The sequence below is a fragment of the Rhinolophus sinicus genome, linkage group LG02 (assembly GCF_036562045.2).
Source record: "Rhinolophus sinicus isolate RSC01 linkage group LG02, ASM3656204v1, whole genome shotgun sequence".
Lineage (NCBI taxonomy): Eukaryota > Metazoa > Chordata > Mammalia > Chiroptera > Rhinolophidae > Rhinolophus > Rhinolophus sinicus.
In genome coordinates this window covers 137,996,477-138,012,981 of record NC_133752.1, presented here as the reverse complement: position 1 = coordinate 138,012,981, position 16,505 = coordinate 137,996,477, and the positions used below count along the sequence as shown (strand labels likewise).

Sequence of the window (16,505 nt, the reverse complement as noted above, 5' to 3'; positions counted from 1 at the left end):
TTGATTATCACTTTGGAATAATAATATTTTGGCTATATTGAATTAAATAAAATGCATCATTAAAATGAATGTCACCTATTTCTTTTTTAAATGTGGCTATTAGAAACATTTAAATTACATATGTGGCTCACATTTTATTTCCATTGAACATTACTGGTCTAGAGCCTTGATTAAAATCAGGTTGAATATTTTTGGCAAGAATACTTCATAACTGATCTTATGTACATCATATGGTACCACAGCATGAGACCTACAACATTAGTTTGTCCCGTATTGACACTAAGTTTGACAACTTGATTAAAGGGTGACTGATAAGTACATATCTCCATTGTAAAGGTATATTTTCCCCTTTACAATTCGTAATCTATTATAGCCATGAGACTCAGTTACCATTGACTTTTCACTTAATGGTTTCAGTATCCTTTGATGATGCTTGCGTGAATCAGTTATTTCATTGGGGATTACAAACTGATGTTTTATATTTTAAAAATTTCTTAAATTTTTTAACTGGCATTCTTTTCTTCCTTTCATTTTTTTTCTTCCTTAAAAATTTTTTTTTTAGTGTCACAATGGACACATCAATTTTCACTTACTCAGAGTGTTGCAATCAAGTGCAATTATTATTCTTTTTGATACGCAAATCTCCCTAAATTTTGTTAGTGGGAGGCCCTTCAAGTTGGTGCCTGAATCCTTTTATTATAACCTCATTCGTTTTTGAGTGTTTCCTTGTCTTCTGTGACAAGAAGTCCCCATCTACCTTGTCCTATCCCCATTCCAGAAAGCCATTTCTTAAGAAGTCGTTTCTTTTAACAAGAAACGATATTCCAATACCAAGATTATGGTGGTAGACATGATCAGAGTTATGGGGTGATATTGCTTTTGCCCCTTTCAGTAGACAGAGCTAGAAAATATTAAGAAATCACAAGCTCATATTGGAATTTCCAGTTCAAGTTTAATAGTATAGGAGTTTTTCTTCATTTTTGGTTTGTATTTCTTTCCATGTACATTAAAAACCTTCATTTGATAAAACATAAAGACCTTTACTTATATTCTTTATCCTGTATTACATAATTTCAAAATTACAATATTACAACTAACAAATGGTGAAGTTTAAGATTTCTTTGTAGATCTTTTGTTCTCAGAATACAACTTAGTAAGAGTAAGTGAAAGATGACTGATGGAAGGATTATAGAGTGAGAAGGTGCTTGATGGAACCCTGGGAAAAGCCAGTATAGGAGCCCAAGGAAAGTATAAATGGCCAGAGAAGGAAGAGGAAGACCTGAGGAGACAAGTTATTAAAGCCCGGGGAGCAGAGTGTTCCAAGTAGAAAATAGTTATCAGTGTCAAATACTGGTGAGAGGTTAAGTAAGACAAAGGCTAAAAGGTATCCATTGGATTTAGCAACAAAGAAACCAGTAGTGTGTGACTTTTGTCAGAGCGGATTCAATGTTGTGGTGGAAACAGTAGCCATTGTGAGTATTAAGGAAGGAGCTCAACCTCATATAGACGTCCTTGGAAACACTGGTATTGTGTCAGCTGCAGCAGAGACTTTTTCTACTATGGTGTTTCCCCGAAAATAAGACCTAGCCGGACAATCAGCTCTAATGCGTCTTTTGGAGCAAAAGTTAATATAAGATTGGGTCTTATATAATATAATATTACATATTATAAAACCCGGACTTATATAAGACCTGGTATTGTATTATATTATACCTGGTATTATATTATATTAATTATATTATATTATACTTGGTCTTATAGTATAGTAAAATAAGACTGGGTCTTATATTAATTTTTGCTCCGAAAGACACATTAGAGCTGATTGTCCTGCGCGGTCTTATTTTCGGGGAAACACAATAAAAGAAACAGAAGTGGCCATTTGTACCCAAAGAGAGGGAAAAATCAATTTTAGTATTTTTCTCCCATAAATTTTTCTGAAATCTTTGGTGCTGGCTGTTGTTTATATTAGAATCTAGCATAAAATGCTTTAGGATTTAGCAAACAGTGTATGCTTAGTGATTTTAGGGGTATTATTAATGGAGTAATTTCAATATAAATAGCATCAAAATTGTAATGCAGTAATATATTTTATGGTGTTCCTCAAAGAGCACCATAATTTTCAAATAGTATCCCCATCAACTATAAGAATCACGGCTCCAGAATAACTTTTTAAACCACTTTTTTTGCCCCACTGTGAGCACGTAGCAGCTGAAGAAATATGGAAGGGCAGGGTATAGTCACCGAGGAAAAGTTGAAAAGGACTGTGAATGTTTCCTACAAATGCAGCGCTTTTCGAACCTGGCTGAGTATCAAAATGGACAACCTGGGACAGTGCGTTAAAAAGACAGAACCCTGATTCCCTGCCCTAGATAGATTTCGATACAATGGTATGGAAGGGGGACTAGAGATGTCTACGTTGAATAAATGCCTTTGATGATAGTTCCACTCCTTAAGGAAACGAAGGCCCAAAGCAGCCACGACTAGACAGACGATCTCTGCGTTGGAGATTCGCTGTTTTGTGCCTTGGCTGGTGGCCAGCCGTCCGGTAGCATCTAGGTTTCCGTTTTGGGGTGTTGGAGAGGGCTTGCTTTCCTGGGCGCTCTGGGCTCATTACATGTGGCCTTGCCCCGCGACTCTCTCTCCGCAGGAGACGTCCTGGGCTAGACGTTCAGCAGGAGCCACACCTGCCACTGCCCAGCGCGCTGGTTTCATCCAGGCACCTGGTGCGCCCTCAGGTTTGCGAGGCGCAGCGGCGACAGCGCCTCCGCTCGCTTACCGCCAGCTTCCCACTGGCGGTCCGCCTCCCCTGCGTCCTACCGTGTCTCCCCAAAAATAAGACCTAGCCGGACAATCAGCTCTAATGCATCTTTTGGAGCAAAAGTTAATATAAGACCCAGTCTTACATGATCTATCATATCCTACCATTTCATATCATAAGACCGGGTCTTATAGTAAAATGAGACCAGATCTTACATAAGAATCCGCCTTATAGTAAAATAAGGCTGGGTCTTATATTAATTTTTGCTGGAAAAGACTAACTAAAGCTGATGGTCCTGCTAGGTCTTGTTTTTGGGGAAACGGTATCTCCGCTCCCCGGCTGGTGGCTTAGGGGCGGGACTTCGCCGCCTCCCGCCCCTCCCCGTGGGCCTGCGTTCGAGGAAGTTGACAGTCTCGCAGCGGTGCAGCTGATTGGCTGATGGCAGCGGTGCACGACCAAGGTTTTCCGGATTTGAGTAGAACTTTAAAGAACGGAGCATGGCCCCCTTGAATCCGCGATTGCGCCAACTGAAGGGGCCTCTGCTCCCGCTCAAGGACCTGGTGGAGGAGAGCGACAATTGTCTGAAGGAGGACGTGGAGGACGACGAAGACCCGGTGTTTGTCGATGCCGAGGAGCTCTGCAGAGGAGGCCTGAAGGCGGGCGGCCTCCCTGGGCGCCTCTGGGGTGAGGAAGCCCCCTGCCCCTGGGGGATGGGATTGGAGGATGAATGACCTGTTGTTTCCCATTGTGACCTTGTCTCTAGTAAGGCACCCCATCGCTGTTAACAGACTTCCTTTGGGATGGCCTGCCAGTTTTTTCCTACTTAGGATAAAATAATACTAATATTATAACAGCAGTGACTTGAGCAAATGCTATGTGTGAAGCATCTGCTTTGCCTGTATTATCTCATTTAAGGTTCACAGCTCGTGGAGGTGTTTTTATAGTCGAGGATGTGTATAACAGTGGATGTTGAGCCTTTATTCACACCCAGAATTGGGGCTTTTATCTATTTCTGTATCCTGCGTGGAGTGAAAGATGTGGTTATTTTTCTGCTACTTAGAAAACATGCACACTCAAGAAACACCTCAAGGCATTATTGAGTCATTAATCGTGTGTTAATAATCTTGGTATCTGTGTTTACCCTGTGTACTTTTCTGTGCTGTACATGACACCTGTTCTGTGGATGTTGTAACTGAGATTAAAGAGTATTTGAATGTTCAGACTGGTGCTGGCCAGTAGAATTTTCTGTGATGATGGCATTGTTCTGTATTTGCAGTGTACAGTATAATAGCCGCTAGCCACATGTGGCTATTGAGAACTTGAAATGCAGCTAGTGCAACTAAGTAGCAGAGTTCTAAATTTAATTAATTCTAGTTAGTGTAAATTTAAATAGTCACATGAGTGGATAGCACAGATGTAGACAGAAAGTGTTCAAGTATTTGTGGAGGGTTGAGTCATTTATCTTGAGAGTATTAGTGACTGGCCACCATATTCCAAGCAGCGTGTTTGCTGCTGGGGTCCCCTGTAGGGATAAGATGAAGAGGTTGCTGTCTTACTGGAGCTTACCCTCTAGTGAATTAAACAGACATTCTGAAAATAATCAAAGAAATAACTGTAATATTACTTAGTGCTTGGAAGGACTAGTAGGTCCTTAGTGCTATGAGAGTTTATATTTATGACATTCAGGAAAGGCTTTCCCGAGGAAGTGACAATTAACCTGAGCTCTGTAGTAAATGGGACAAATAGTAAGGAGGGGAACATTTAAGGCAGATGGAACAGCTTATGCAAGGGCCCTGTGATGGAGTGACCCTGGCATTTTTAGAAACTGCATGAAGGTCAGTGTTGCCTGAGGTCAGAGTAGCAGAGAGAAGACTGCTTTTAGCAGAGGAACAAATGAAGAAACGAAACTCATCGACACAGACAATGGTTTAGTGGTTACCAGAGGGTAGTGGGGAGGGAGGTGATAGATGAAGGTAAAGGGGGTCAAATATATGGTGATGGAAAGAGAACTGAGTCTGGGTGGTGCACACACAAGGTGATGTATTACAGAATTGTACACCTGAAATCTACGTAACTTTGCTAACAATTGTCACCCCAGTGAACTTTAATTAAAAAAAAAAAAGAAGAGGAACAGCAGACTTTTACCATGTACCATGCTTACCTCTTGGAATACAAAGACAAATATTTTCCTATTTTAGAGAGCTTACAGCATAGTAGAGGGAGGCAGGTGACAGGCAAATGGAATATAGACACCCTAGTAGACGTTTGTACAAGGTGCTCTTTGGGGGTGGGGGTGTTAAGAGAATGGTGGATTTGATAAAATATTGGGAGAGAGGTTTTTAAATATACTAAATTAACATTTCTTTTTTAAAGTTAGAATTTCTGATGAAAACACTCAAGAGACGTATGACGTGTTTGGACGTTTTCCATTAACGGGTCCTTGGTGGCGAGTGAAGGTAGAGGTCAAGCCTATGGGCTCGAGGAACTATCAAGTTCACGGATTTCCATCTTACTTTTTACAGTCCGATATGTCACCACCAAGTCAAAAAAATATCTGTTCCCTCTTTCTTAAAGACTGTGATGTCTCCAATGATATTATAACTGCATTTTTAGCATGGGTAAATAAAGTATCAAGCTATGAAGACCTCAACTTTGAAAATCTTAGGGAGACATTAAGAATTTTCTACAAGGAATTTGGGAGGAAGGGTCAAAAGCAACCTACACAGACTGAACAGGAAGAGTCCCTACCAGATTACAAAATACGCCTGCCTGTGGAATACACAGGTAGGTGTGATTTTTAGAGTTTTTGTGTAATTGAGATGCTTAATGACTAGTGTGTTTTAAAATATTGCCACTATGGTATCTTGGCATAGTATTCTTTCTAAAATAGGTTTGATGAAAATTTGTTTATATTACTTTTGGAGTATGTCATTGACATTCCAGGTTCCTCATCTTTAATGTGAAGAAATGGATGAGATGATCTTTACGCTCCTTTCGGTTCCTTTCCATCTCAAACTGGGATTCTCTCTCTCTCTCTCTCTCTCTCTCTCTAACTTTTGTGTCCATAGGATTACCTTGAGTCATTAAGAAAAAGTTCAGTTGTCAATTATTCTATTTAAGAAGGCAGAGGAGAAAGGCAAGAATATGAGAAATCCATCTTGGAAAAATTTCAGTGCAAAATGATTTAAAATAATTTTTTAAATATGGTTTGTTATTTGGACATTCACATATATGGAACATTTCATTTCTTGGTCATAGCAAATAAATTTGGCACAATACCATTGAATGACTTCAATGACAAAAGGATCATGATTACAGTCAGAAAAATGATTATAAAGGCTATTACGTAAATGATTTATTTTTTATGTTGCTCTTTGAATTTATATTTATTTTGAGTCAAGAATTTTATTCTAATTATTTGCAAGCAAGAGGAAATGAAAGGCCAAGAAGTAGTTATCTAAGCTTTTAAAGAACCTAAATTTTGGTGTAAAACACAATGAAAACCATCTTGATACAAAAAAAATTGTTATAGTCTCCGTTTTCTTTCTAGTTAAACTTGTTAATCTCTCTTTGATTTGGATTTCTTGAACTGGTTGTGCTAAATAAGAACGTCCATCAAATCCATTGTTCCATGAGCTCATTTGTATGTTTTGATTTGTTCTTTTCTGATATCCTTTAGTTCCATTTATAAGTGTAATGACAGCGTTGCAGTTTCCAAAAGTGATGGAATTCCTTCCTGTTCTTCTGCCTCGACACTTTAAAAGCCTAATAAGCTCAGATTCTAAAGAGGTGTTTGAAAAGATAGAAGAGATGTTAGGTACGCATCCATGGAAACTTGCATTTAGTAAAGTAAGTAAAACATTTGCTTAGCATTGAGTAATCTTTCATCTCTTTCAAAGGAAAAAAATTTGTATGGACCTCAATGTTGATTTATTTTCCTTTGAGTGTTACAACTAAATGTAAACTTTTTATGCCTGTAGCTCTTATGCAATAAATTAATAAAGCAAAACAAAATAACAAAATAAATGACATTCAAAGTTTACCATGTTTCCCTGAAAATAAAACCTAGCTGGACCATCAGCTCTAATGCGTCTTTTGGAGCAAAAATTAATATAAGACCCTGTCTTATATTACATTATACCAAGTCTTATAGTAAAATAAGACCAGGTGTTATATTAATTTTTTTCTCCAAAAAACACATTAGAGCTGGTGATCTGGCTAGGTCTTATTTTCGGGGAATCAGGTAGTTACATAATTTAATATGACAAAATTTTTGGTATCTTAATTGCTGTTTGAAACTTGAGTACAAATCTATCGAAGACATGAGTTATTTTGAGTTTGGCAAATCCATTTGCTCTGCCTCTTAGTCCCCCACTTTGCTATTTGAACTTTTGAAAACTTTCACAATTCACATGGTTTAGCACGATGTCATTTGATTTTTTTATTTCATACAATACTGTCATTTACAAACGACTTCACTGCTGCTATTATTAGAGAGCAGGTGCAGTAAAGTGACGCTGTGAGACTCCAGTGGTTTTGGAAACCAAATGTGGCACTTCCATTTTGGCATTTCATTTGGTTAAAGGTGGTTTTCCAAATGAAAATACAATTGAAAAATTCTGCGATAATTTTTGGATCCCCAAGAATGTTTACAGACACCCCTCCTGGCCTAGTTTGAGGAATACTGGACTAATGAATTTGTTCTCTACATAAAATGACTATGATTTCAGTATGCTTTGAAAAATAAGATTCTGGAACATTAGATTATTTTATATGTATGTATATATATATATATGTATATATATGTATGTGTGTGTATATATATATATATATATATATATATATATATATATACACACACACACACATTTATTCAGTAGAGAAGAGAGGCAAAGAAATGAGCATTCTGGGACTCAATTGGGGAAAGGAGGTTTGAAGTTTTACTGTTCAGTATGTCAACTACCATCCAGCATGAAGACTTTTACTGTGGCATTGTATTACTTTGCTAGGACTGCTGTAACAAATACCATAGACTGGGTGGCTTAAACAACAGAAATTTATTTTCTGACAGTTCTGGAGGCTACAAGTCCCAAATCAGGGTGGTGACAAGGTTGACTTCTTCTGAGGCCTCGTCTTGGCTTGCTGACAACTGCCTTCACTCTGTGTCCTCACGTGGTCATCTCTCTTATCTGTGAGGGACACCAGTCATATTGGATTAGGGCCCACCCCAGTCACCTCATTTTAACTTAATTACATCTTTAAGAACACTATTTGCAAATATGGTTACGTTCTGAGGTGCTGGGAATTAGGACTTCAACCTATGAATTTTTTTTGGTGGGGGGACGGGAAGTGCACAATTCAGCCCATAAAAATGTATGGAGGGCTCTAGGAGGGATGTCTCCATGAAAAAAAAAAAAAAAAATGGAGCTGGTGGATGACCTGAGTGGATCCTGGTGAAGGAAGTTCTGTGCTTCTTCTGTAGAGTTTGGGCAGAATTGTTGATAGTCACATAGAAAACTAAAGCCAAGAAAATAAGGCAGTCATTAGCTTCACAGTACACACGCCGAGCTCAACACTAAGTTATTGTAATCACGGTATGTTATGTTGCTCAGCTGTGACTCTTATTTATACTGATTTAACCAAAATCAGTTAACAAATCGGTATACTGTAACTTTTTTCAAAGGTGGGAGAGGGAGAAGCAAGTGTGGAGGTGATGGCATAAAAGACAGAGATCTTGTGTAGAGAAACTTTCTATAGTAGGGAGTTAATATAAGCTATCTAAAATTAAAATTAAAATTAACGAACAGTGTAAACAGTACTTAGAAATGCAGAGATACGTTCTGGAAGAAATACCTGAAAGTGTTGAAGGTGTTGCCTTCAGAAGGCCTGGAAAGCGTAAGTCAGGGGATTCCTACTTTTAGTGATAAATCTCATAGTGTTGTTTGACTTTTAAAATTACATGTATTACTTTGAGAACATCTAAAATTTAATTTAAAAATTACAGCTATCTACTCATAGGACAGTCAATGAAGAAAATAGTGATATATTAGGTACATAGTTTTTTCTCCGAATTTAGTTGCAATCCATGTCTTCTGGGACTTAAAATATTATTAACAAATAGCATTGTTTTCACTGTGATTCCAGTAATACTCATCAACATTTATAATGTTTATAAAACAACTTGAACTTTATTTTCTTAAAGATAACCTACAGAGAACTGAAGCTTTTGCAATGTGAGGCAAGCTGGACAGCATTTTGTCAATGCACATCTCTCCTCGAGTTGATGACTGATTTAGAGAAGAATGCGTTAATAATCTATTCTAAACTGAAGGAGATATGTAGAGAATATGGGCACACGTACGTAAAAGAAGCTGACTTAACTTTGCAGTTGTCAAATCAGATGTCTTTTCATGATGTTTGGCAGTCTCTGAAGTTTTTGAAAGATATCGAGGTGGTGACATATAAGAACTCCTGTGTCTTTCCTTACAACCTTTACCAGGCTGAAAGAGACGTGGCCTCTTCAATAGCTGATCTGATGATGAGGCCTCCATGGCGTCTCCATGTCAATGTCAAAAAGGTGCTTGCGACTATTCATACCAGAAAACCTGAGAATTCAAGAAGTGATGACACAGTGAGTGAAAGTAAACCTGAGGAAACAAGCTTGGAAACTTCTGTGGATATTCTGACCACACAGGACAGTGGTGACCGTATTTGGGAAAATGGTGAAAGTGAAGATGATGCAGAAATAAGTGAAGATCAACTGGATCAGGATCAGGTGGCTGCTTTGCAAATGATTTGCTCCAATGCTGTAACGGTCATAAGTGGGAAAGGTGGTTGTGGGAAGACCACAATTGTCAGTCATCTTTTTAAACATATACAGCTGTTGGAAGAAAGAGAAGTAAAAAAGGCTTCTGAGGACTTTGAACAAGACCAGGATGTACCAGAAGAATGGATGACCTTTACTGAGCAAAGTCTACTGAAGACAGACAAGGTGATAGAAGTTTTACTTACAGCACCTACCGGGAAAGCCGCTGGTTTACTGAGACAGAAAACTGGTTTTAGCGCTTACACGTTATGTCAGGTAAAACCTTTTACCTTTTTCCTCTAGCGAGACCATTGGCCTTAAAGACACGTTTTATTTAATGAGTTTATTTTTCATTTCTTCCTGACAACAATCGGTAGGTGTTTATTGACTGTCTTCTGGATCCTTGCCTTGTAGTAGCTAATTGTAAAGATAAAGGGTCAGTCCCATTCAAAATAACCAGTCTGTATATTGTTCATGGTTTGCAGTGAGATAGGCGCGAGTGCGGAAAGTAATTCAATGCACACTGCTTCTTTCATTGAGAAAGTCTAATGAAACAAAGTCAGTTAAACTAAAGTGTATGCCCAATGACGTAGTTATAATAGTTCAGAGTATGGCACAAGCTCTATTTCTCATTGGGACTAGTTAAAAACAAACCATAGTCCACAGACCATATTTTGAGGAGCACTGGAGTTGGAAGGAAAAAGTTTATACTGTATTTTGTAGAATGAAAGTTCCGTTAAGTGAGGGCTTTGATCATCTGGTTTATCTCCTTCAGCTACATCAGTGCCTGGCAAATAGTAGTCATATAATAAAAATTTCAAATAAATTAATATGCGTGCAAAGCAACAGTTTGACTGTATGGTTAAAAGCCATGAGGTTGAACTTGTAAAGAGTGGTAGAGGTTCCGCTAGCCCTGGCCACAATTTTATAGATCAAGGAACTTAGTCGTTGGAAGATTTCTGAAGGAAACAATATTTAGGGGAAAGGCCTTTCCAAAGGCATGAGAATGGTCATTGTGTGTATTGAGGGTTTTTAGGTGATTGCATTGATTGGAATGAAATCTGTGTATTGCAAAATAATGGAAATTAAACTTGGTTTAGACTAGGAATTTGAGGTTTAAAGTTGGTAAAGCATTTTGACATCTCATTAAATCCTTACTAAGCCAGTGGAGTGGGTAAAGGATGCTATCTCTGTTTTACAGGAGAGCCAGTTGAAATTTGGGGGCGTTAAGTGACATGCCCAGGATCTTAACCAGGTGCAGAACTAGCACTTGAATTCAGATTTCTGACTTCTCAGCTAGTGGCACTTTCCACGGTGCCATAGTTAAGATATGTAGACCATTTACTGTAGACCTTAAAACCTAACAAAGAAACGTGGCGCTGATTTACTGGGAGCCATTACTGGGTTGGTAAGCTAGGGAGTAAAAAGAAGAAAGCAGTTTTCAGGAAGATTATGTAGAATTATAGAGCCACGAGCCATCTCAGAAATTACTTTGCCCACTACTTTGTCACTTGAGTGAACATAGACTTAGAGAAGTTCAGTGTAGCTCATTGGTGGAAGGGTCTTCTGATCAGTTTATGGTTTTTTCTATTACTCCTTCGTAGTCTGAGGGTTTGAATTAGAAGAGGAGAGGCCAGAGAGGCATCATTACTAGGTTTCATCTTATGTTCCAACTCTAATGAGCTGGTCATATCTTAATATCCGCTGGGGATGCTGGGAGAACATTTCTGAAGTCACGTTTAGGCTCAGGAGAGCGTGTAAGGGCACAGGAAGAGCACTGAGGTGTCACTCAGGTCACTGATTTATCATACTTGGGCTGGGGTTACCTGATTTAGCCGATAAAAATACAAATCATTTTTAAGTATGTACCAAATGTTGCATTGAACACACTTATACTAAAAAGTAATTTATTATTTATCCAAAGTTCAAATTTAGCGGGGTGTCCTGTATTTTATCTGGCACTCTCACGTTGGGTCAGTGTGTAGGGGAACCTGGCTGTAAGGTTATTGGAGTAATCTAGGTGCTCATCGATGGGGCGTGTATTGAATTGGTAGCACGAGAAATACAGTGGGAAGTGTTAATCAGGCATTTCAAAAATAACTGACTACATAAAATAAGAGCAAGTACACAATTAGCAGTGATTCCAAATATTCTTTTGTGAGACAAGGCCACTGAGAATTGTTCTTCTTTCTTTTGTTTTTTTTAAAGGGAATTGATGCATCTGGATAGGAAATATGAAGGCTTTTACTTAATAGACATGTTAAATCTAGTTTCGGTAGAAAACTTGAATAAAAATATGATACCATTTTAAAAATCTGTATGTACAGTATATGCATACTTACAATATAGAAACATTTCTGGAATGATAGAGACCAACATATTTAACATTACTGGGCTATAATTTTATAAATTTCTTCCCTCATTTAAATCGTAAATATTTTTACCTCTGTAATAAATCACTTTTTAATTGTTTTGTTGTCTTGGGTGGTGGTTTTTAAATGTTGGGGAAGTAAGGGAGTTTAGAATATTAGGGAAAAAAGTATTTTCAATTAGGTTGGGAAGACAACCCTTTATTTCCAGGATGGAGTGTTACAATTGGGAGAAGAAGGCCGAAGTGATTGGGCCAGCTCAGAAGGCCAAGAGAAGGTTATTTGGGGATGGAAAAGAATAGGAGCTTTCTCTCATCCAGAGGGATAACAGAAGGGTCGAGATTTTTGCAGTGGAGTAGTAATGTGTACGAGGCTTGTTAAACACACTGAGTAGTCATTACGAAGCACTCTTCTGACCGATTTGATCTTTGTTCTTAGATTTATTTGGTCTGATTTCTCTGTGTATTTATCTCTCTAACTTTTGTGTTCTCTATTTCTTTAGCTTTTTTCCATTATTTTACCTAGCCCTCCCCAATTTAAGAGTTTTGTTTTTAAAATAACTTGTTGTAAGAATAATTTTGTTTTTGTAACTTTGAAATGCCATACTTTGCTTGTAGGTTAATTATAGCTTCTATATCTGGGATAAAAAAACCGCCAAGGACAGTCCATGGAAGTTTTCTTCGGTTAGAGTTCTGGTTGTGGATGAAGGGAGTTTGGTATCTGTAGGAATCTTCAGATCCGTTTTAAATTTATTACTTGCACACTCCAAACTTTCTAAGCTTATTATCCTTGGTAAGTTAAAATATTGTTGGATTTTTAATTGTTTAGTTCAAAACCTTGTGGTTAAGTGACTGTTTATACCATTTCAGTGCTTTAATCTCCCTATCTGACATGTGGGAAGCCATTTGTCAGAGCCCACACGAAAGCTACACTGAGTTCAATCTGACCATTCTCTTCAGCAGCTGGGTGGTTCTTGGTTTTGGCCAGGATACAGGCAAGGCCGGGATGGTTACTATTGATCACCCAAATGGTGACTATTAAAATGGTAAAAATAGCACAGTAAATCAGGCTGTAGGTTTATTTGGAAATAATAAAATGTTTGAATGATAGCTCACTTAAAAGTAATTTTATGATTTTAAATGGTTGGTTTAAAATTAGATCTCACCAGCCTCTTAAGTCCTTTCCAATTCTGGTGAGATTCAGTTAGATTCTATTCGGTAGTACCGATACGTAGACTATATGATTTAATGGAGAAAAAAATAGAATTGCAGTATGAGACTTAAATTGTATGTAAGTAATGTTTTTAGGTATTTGAGGATATTTTGTAAGTAGTTGATTCTACTAATGGCTAAGCATTCTCCCATCTTCCACCCAGAAAATAGTTTTTCTTATCTCTAGGGTTTGTTTTTGTTTAAAGTAAAAAGATTTTTAATACAGCAAAACATTACCATTACATTAATGGAATTTATCTGTTATCAAATGCATTAGGTTTGTTTATTTTGCTTTTTATATGTTTATTTGTTTACAATAAAATGTTTACTTTATTTATTTGAGGCCATAGAGTCTTCCATGTTTAGTAAGACATTGAGCAAGATTGAATAAGTGGCTAAATACTAGATACCTAAGGCCTGGTTTTTCTTTACGTGTTGGTTGAAGTATATGCCCCTACACAGTTTGCCTGTGTTTATAGGTATGAAAGAAGTTCATTCAAATTTTACCTTATTGTGTTATAACTGCTTTTTATATCTTACATTGTTTAATTTGAATGGGGTTTTTTTGTTTATTAAATATTTTTAAAGACTTAATGTTCTCAAGTAGTTTTAAACAAAGTTTTTTGGGCTTTTTTTCCTCAGAATAAGTCTTCATAATTAAAGCATATGTCAATAGGGAGAAATAAAAATAATTTCTAAATTTAAGGGTCCCCGTTACCTAAAACCTAATGTGTCTATTTTTTCCCCTTATAGGTGATATTAGACAGTTACCCAGCATTGAACCTGGTAACTTGCTGAAAGATCTTTTTGAGACGCTTAAGTCAAGAAATTGTGCTATCGAACTAAAGACAAATCATAGAACAGAATCTGAGCTAATTGTGAACAATGCTACAAGGTATAATAGAGCTACAATTTTGCATTATCTCTCTGTTGTATTAGAAATAAAAGATTAGAAAATACGTATTAGCTTTTGAATCAGGGTGAGTCAGTACACTACATTTACTACTGAGTTCAGTAGAGCTCAAGGGAGAATTGGGGAAGAAATTTCCTGTAGTAATTTTTGTAAGAGGGCCCAAAGCAAAAACATGAACAATGGTATGTCACTCCTTGATAAATCTTGGTGGCACTCATGGCATATTACTTTCCTTGAAGCAGAAGAGAACCCTTCTCTTTTTTAGTCTTTGTGTAAGTCTTTAGAGTGATCTTTCCTAATGGATGTAATGGGACCTCAGAATATTAACAGACTGTTTTATTCATTGGCCAAAATGTATCTTTGTTTTAACTCTCTTTTACAAGGTGTTGTTTTTATTGCTTGAACGTTTCCTTGGTTGGATGTTAGCAGAAGCTAGAACATTAAAACCTCCTTTCTTTATTCCCCTGTCTGTCCTGGATAAGACAGTGGGAATACGGGAAGAATTGACAAGAATAGGGTAGATGAGGTAGGTCTGTATTAAGACATTAAGAAAAAGAATTCAGGTGGGTATGTAATATTCTTATCCTATAACCCTTCTGCTCCTACCTAAAGGCTATCTCCTGTTGGAGATGTTGGGAGTCTAAAAATCGAAGGAGAATCTAAAGCCCATTATATTTCTTAGAACTCAGTTTTCCCTGAATCTCAGGAGTTGATTTTAGTAATCCTTTTGATATAATTGGGGCTGAGCTGTGCTCCTTTCATCATTTCTTCTTAATCTCCATCACCAAATATTTAATGACAGAAGGAGACCAATGAAAAGCTCCTAGAGACAGAAATATGTGACATGTCCTGGGTCAAAAGCAAAACAGGAAATTCATGATGATTCTCAGCCCCCCCAGTAATTAAATCTGTGATATGTCTAGCCTTTTTCCTTCTCCTTTCCTCCCTTTGACAGCCTGTTAGGCCTTTTCAGGGAGTCGGTTTTCTTCCAAATAACCAGGGAGAGACTTACGGCAAGGCACCTTCCCCTTACTCTGTTTTCTAATATTATTTGCTAGTCTTGGGAAATATAAGAACAAAAGAGGGAGGAAGAGGGACTAGAAGCAAAGAGAAGATGTGGATACTTGAGTCAACTGGGAAAATGAGGCCATATATGTGATATACGCAGAAGAAAGGAGAAAAGAAAGAATATGATGTAAACATACGGATAAGCTCCAAAGAGTCCAAATTAATTTAAATAGAAAGTGATAGGGAGCCAAAGGGGCCCAGATTTGCCACCGAGCTCCCCTGCTTTCTACCTCTGTGCTTTGGGCCACTGTCGTTGACTAAGCCTCCCGTTTCTCACCTGTGAAATGAGGATAATACCTACCTCGTGTGGTTCTTTTGTGGTCTGGATAAAAGTAGGTCAAGTTCTGAGAATGGTGCTTAGTAAATTCCCTATTTTTCCTAATCTTTTAATTTGCTTCGGGTGGGGGATTGATTGTTAAATGTGACATGGTCTTGCTAATTCTATTTTAAAACTCACTATTTATAATGGGTACATGAGTAGCCTTTTTACCCTATTTATCTATTAACAGATATTCATTATTGTAATGACATTATTTGTGATCTGAAGATATATTTTGGATACTAAAGTTTTTGGTGTATTATTTTGTCTTTAAGAATCTCAAAACGCCAATTTCCAAAATTTGATGCAGAGCTGAATATCTCTGATAATCCAACGTTCCCTGTCTCAATACAAGATAAAACATTTATTTTTGTCAGACTCCCAGAAGAGGATCCCAGTTCTCAGTTATCGAAAAGTGATTTTCACTCTCGTAAGTATAAGCGTTTCTGTTGGGTGGGTTAAGTATTTCTGTTTGTAATATAGTTATTAAATAGCTAGTTATAATTTTATTTCATGGTGAAGATAAATATTGCTAGTAAAAATTAGGTTTGGAAATAAACTGATTTATTAATCATCAAAAGCAGATTACTCTAGAATTCTATAAAGAAATAAGCCCTGGTCACATACACGCTAAGGGCTTCGTAAATATTTGTTGAGTGAATAAATGGATGTAGATGATGAGTTTCAACTAAAGCAAAGCCCCAGGAATCCAAGTTCATTCAGGAGAAAGCATGTCTTAAATGAAGTTTTTCTTTTACAGCAATTGGGAAAGTAAATACATTGGTTATTTTGAGTATATTTGTGAAACAAAATGGCTGTCAAACTATTGCCAAGTTGAGTCCTAATAGTTCTATTTCTTATCAAACAGACAAGTATTGCTTCGAATTACGGGTGTTAGGTTGACACCATGACAGGGTTGAGAAAGAGGATGGGATAGGAGATCTTCTCCCTTCTGTACAGGACCTGTGTCCCATGACTTAACCATTTGTGAGATGGGAATCATAGCGCCCGTGGAGCTGTTGTGAGGATCGGGGGCATTCTGCCGTTTTGGGGTGCTGTGTA

The 16,505-nt window shown here is 37.4% G+C and overlaps 1 protein-coding gene across 1 annotated transcript in view; it reads left to right on the top strand.

Annotated features, from left to right (window-relative positions):
* The first annotated feature begins 3,172 nt into the window (after nucleotides 1–3,172).
* Nucleotides 3,173–16,505, top strand: part of HELB (DNA helicase B) — a 28,384-nt gene continuing 15,051 nt past the window's right edge. The window contains exons 1-7 of the mRNA XM_019732448.2: nucleotides 3,173–3,442; nucleotides 5,132–5,542; nucleotides 6,438–6,607; nucleotides 8,961–9,839; nucleotides 12,550–12,724; nucleotides 13,897–14,038; nucleotides 15,719–15,873. Coding sequence (XP_019588007.2) covers nucleotides 3,256–3,442; nucleotides 5,132–5,542; nucleotides 6,438–6,607; nucleotides 8,961–9,839; nucleotides 12,550–12,724; nucleotides 13,897–14,038; nucleotides 15,719–15,873 — 2,119 coding nt within the window. The 5' untranslated portion in view covers nucleotides 3,173–3,255. The remainder of the gene's footprint in view (nucleotides 3,443–5,131; nucleotides 5,543–6,437; nucleotides 6,608–8,960; nucleotides 9,840–12,549; nucleotides 12,725–13,896; nucleotides 14,039–15,718; nucleotides 15,874–16,505) is intronic.